General features: G+C 32.2%; 1 protein-coding gene across 1 annotated transcript in view; it reads right to left on the bottom strand.

Annotated features, from left to right (window-relative positions):
- The window catches only part of LOC106878543 (protein-glutamine gamma-glutamyltransferase K), a 142812-nt gene that overhangs the window by 48410 nt on the left and 90417 nt on the right, over positions 1–3985 (bottom strand). Inside the window, exon 9 of the mRNA XM_052969397.1 lies at positions 1283–1386. Within this exon, the coding sequence (XP_052825357.1) occupies positions 1283–1386 (104 nt within the window). The remainder of the gene's footprint in view (positions 1–1282; positions 1387–3985) is intronic.

Raw genomic sequence — 3985 nt, 5'->3', positions numbered from 1 at the left:
TGTGTGTGTGTGTGTGTGTGTGTGTGTGTGTGTGTGTGTGTGTGTGTGTGTGTGTGTGTGTATATATGCTTGTGTGTCTGTGTTTGTCTCCCCACCACCACTTGATAACTGATGTTGTGATGTTGGTGTCTTTACATCCCCGTAATTTAGTGGTTCAGCAAAAAAGACTGATAGAATAAGTCTTGGGGTCGATTTGTTTGACTAAAGGCAGTGCTCCAGCCTGGCTGCAGTCAAATGACAATTCACAATATATAAATACTTGTTAATGACATTTGCAATTACTGACTATACAGCACAAAAAGGAAATAGACAATCAACGTACCAATAAGTTAATGAAAAATATAAACTACTACCTACTAAGAATTATAGAGTTAGCTAATTAAAAGATTAAAAAATTAAAACTAATATATTTTCCACAAAAACGTAATCAATACAATAATTCAAAGTTAATGATATGATTTCAAATGAAAAAAGAAGAAATTCTTTTATTTACAAATGCCTTCAATGTCTTCCTTCAAGTAAAACAGAGTAGTTCCCTTCCATATAAATAAATAAATAAAAATAAGTGAAAAATAACTGCAGGAAAATTCCTTCCATCTCACAATATCAGATAAACCTAAATCAAACCTCAAAAACTTTAAAATTTAAAAATTTAAAAATTAAAAATTTCAAAACCTAATTTTAAAAATAATAATATAAATTAAAATAAAAATTCCTTATATTAGATTACATTACAAATTATGCCAAACTAAGAAATAAATATGTACCTGGTTTCAGGTTCAGTCCCACTGCATGGCGAGTGTTTTCTATTGTAGCCTCAGGCTGACCAAAGTGTTGTGAGTGGATTTGACAGAAACTGAAAGAAGCCTGTCATATATATATATATATATATATATATATATATATAAACTGCAAATTTTTTGTATAATTATGTATTGTTAATATAACAATATATAAAGACGGGCTAGAGTTGAAGTGCTCAGCATGAGCTAGAATTCATCTTATAGTAAAAATAGATACATATATATATATATATTCATGTTTGTCCTCCACCACAACCTGACAACCAGTCTTTGTTTATGTCCTTGTAATTTAACAGTCCAGCAAAAGAGGTTGATAGAATAAGTATCAGCCTTTAAAAAATCAATAGTGGAGTCGATTCATTTGAGCAAAACGTTTCAAGATGGTGTCCAAGCATGACTGAAGTCCATCAACTAAAACGCATATTTGTGTACGACACTAAATTTCAGAAAAATATTTCCAATAATGAAATATTCCTTACCATCACTACTTTCTTGTGGTGTAGCATCATGAGCCTGCCAACCATCATAACCAGAGGGAAGATCAGGTCTACGTAACCAAGATTCATTCCATACATGGAAATTCCTTTAGAAAAAAATATATAAAACAAGAAGAAAAATAAGATACAAAGTATGAGTAATATTGTATAGGCAATAATCTTAGATGGACAGAGAATCCTTCTTATCACTTAATCCTAAAGGCATGACTACATCCACTATCTGATTCTTAAATATATATATATATATTAATACACACACACACACACACACACAGACACACACACACACACACACCCACACACACACACACACACATTATCTATCTATAATACATTAAAAATCAGTTTAAATCTTGCATGCTGGCTTGCTTGCAATATTACCCAGCCAAACTGGTGCATAATGGAAAAATATTATGAATTAAGTTTACCCTGAAATGTTAATACGAACAGAATAAAACAAGTTTCGCTTAAATTGGACAAGTTGTTTTTAAGATATTAGAGGTTTCCGGGATATAGATACCCAAAATGGTACATAATGGGAAAATAATCTTAATCCTGAAAGGGAATAAATTCTTATCTTTCGATTAGACACAGTGACTCAACAACAAAAAAATATGATATGATTTTTTACAGTAAATATTTCTACAGGGTACATGAGTATATAAAATCATAACATAAACAATTAAATATATGAAATAATAATTTTTTAAAGTATGTGTTAATCCCCATGTGGGTACATGGAGTAAATAAGATCATAACATATACAGTTAAATATATGAAATAATAATTTCTTAAAGTATGTGTTAATCCCCATGTGGGTACATGGAGTAAATAAGATCATAACATATACAGTTAAATATAAGAAATAATAATTTCTTAAAGTATGTGTTAATCCCCATGTATCCAGACTTTGTGGACACCCTGTATTTTCGCTTTTGTTAAACACAATATTTTAATCACTTAGAAATATTTTTAAGTGAATGTGATTTCAAAAATGCAAGCTGTTTGTACAGTAATTATTTATATTTTAGCTTTCTTTAAATAGACAATATTTTAATGTTTTTTTTTAATTATGTTCAAGTGAATACCGTTAAAAATTTTTCTTTGGCATATTTAAAAAAATATTTTAAAGTGATAATGACTTTAAAAATCCAATATTCATTTCATAAAAGAACTGTTCGTAACCTCGGTGTGAAATGCTTTTTTCCATAGGTATTTTTTGAGTGCATTCAACGTATCTCACCTCCAAAGATTTGTCTGTAATTTCTAGCATGCCTTACTACCACATAACCGCTATTTGCAATAAAGGACCAGAAATACCTGTTACGTGGTAGCAGGGTGTGCAAGAAATAGCAGCAAATCTTTCCTTTTCACATTTGCACGTGATTTCAATGTCACATTCGTTGAAAGCATGTGAAAAGAAAAGAAAAGAAAAAACCCACGAAACAAAACTCCATTGCTGGGAAAGTCAGAGTTTCCTGGTGACCCAATGGGTCATGGGTAGTCTAGTATCAGGTCAACCCATAAGTTCTGTCCAAATTTTGAATAAAGAAAACAAGTGACAAATCGTTATATTTAATTGAAATTTAATCATCAATGTACATTCCTTGATTATCTATGACTTCCTTCCATTTATTTACAAGCCTTTTAATCCCATCAGTGTAAAACTCTTTTGGTTTCAAAGCGAAGAACTCTGAAATGTCAGTTTCGACCTCCTCCTGGCTTGCAAAAGTTATGTCCCCCAAATGATTCTGTAAACTACGAAACAAATGCTAGTCTGAAGAAGCAAGGTCGGGAGAATAAGGTGGATGAAGAATTTTTCCCTACCAAGCTTTTCGATCTTCTGTGATGTGATCTTTGCAGTGTGGGGTCGCGCATTGTCCTGACAAAATAACATTCCTTTTCAATTCACTAAAGCAGGTCTTTTTTTCTTCAAAGCTTGGTTCAAATGCTCTAATTGCTGACAGTAGATATGAGCTTTGATTGTTCCATTAGGTGGTAACCAGATAGAGAGAAGAACCTTTTTCCATGAAGTTCCCTTCTCAGTTGTGGTTGACCTTTTTCCCCTTTTACCAAGCCACTGTTTATGACATTTAACATTTCGATAGAAGATCCATTTTCAGTCACCAGTCACAAGTCCATCCAAAAAAGGTGAAATGAGATCGTGTGAATGGGGAGAAGAGCAGATGTCAACTCAGGATTTGCAGTTGCTTTCGGACAATTCATGAGGCACCCATTTTCCAAGTTTAGGAACCTTTCCAAGTTGTTGAAGATGACAATAAACAGTTGTATGGTTTGAACTAAGCTTTATTGCCAATTCTTCAATTGATAATGCATGATTTTCTTCAAGTAATGCCTCAAGGAGCTTCTCATCAAACTCAACTGGACGTCCTGTCCGATCTTCATCTTCAAGGCTGAAATCTCCACTTCTGAATTTTGCAAACCATCTTCTGCAAGTTCTTTCATGCAAGCATTCTTTCCCATAAACTGAGTGTATGTTTCGAGTTGCTTCGGCTTCAGAGTTTATTTTATTGTACTCATAAACCATTAAGTGCCTCAAATGCTCTTTGGATACTTCCATGTTAGAAAGGGTTTTAATCAAAGAAATTTTAATTCTAGTATTCTGTAAAATAATATTTATTTAGTTTAATTGTACACAAATGCATAAAAATAATTTTTAATTCC

This window comes from Octopus bimaculoides, chromosome 1 (assembly GCF_001194135.2).
Source record: "Octopus bimaculoides isolate UCB-OBI-ISO-001 chromosome 1, ASM119413v2, whole genome shotgun sequence".
NCBI classification, from domain to species: domain Eukaryota; kingdom Metazoa; phylum Mollusca; class Cephalopoda; order Octopoda; family Octopodidae; genus Octopus; species Octopus bimaculoides.
The sequence above is the reverse complement of the archived record's forward strand: the minus strand, read 5'-3'. Positions and strand labels throughout refer to the sequence as shown.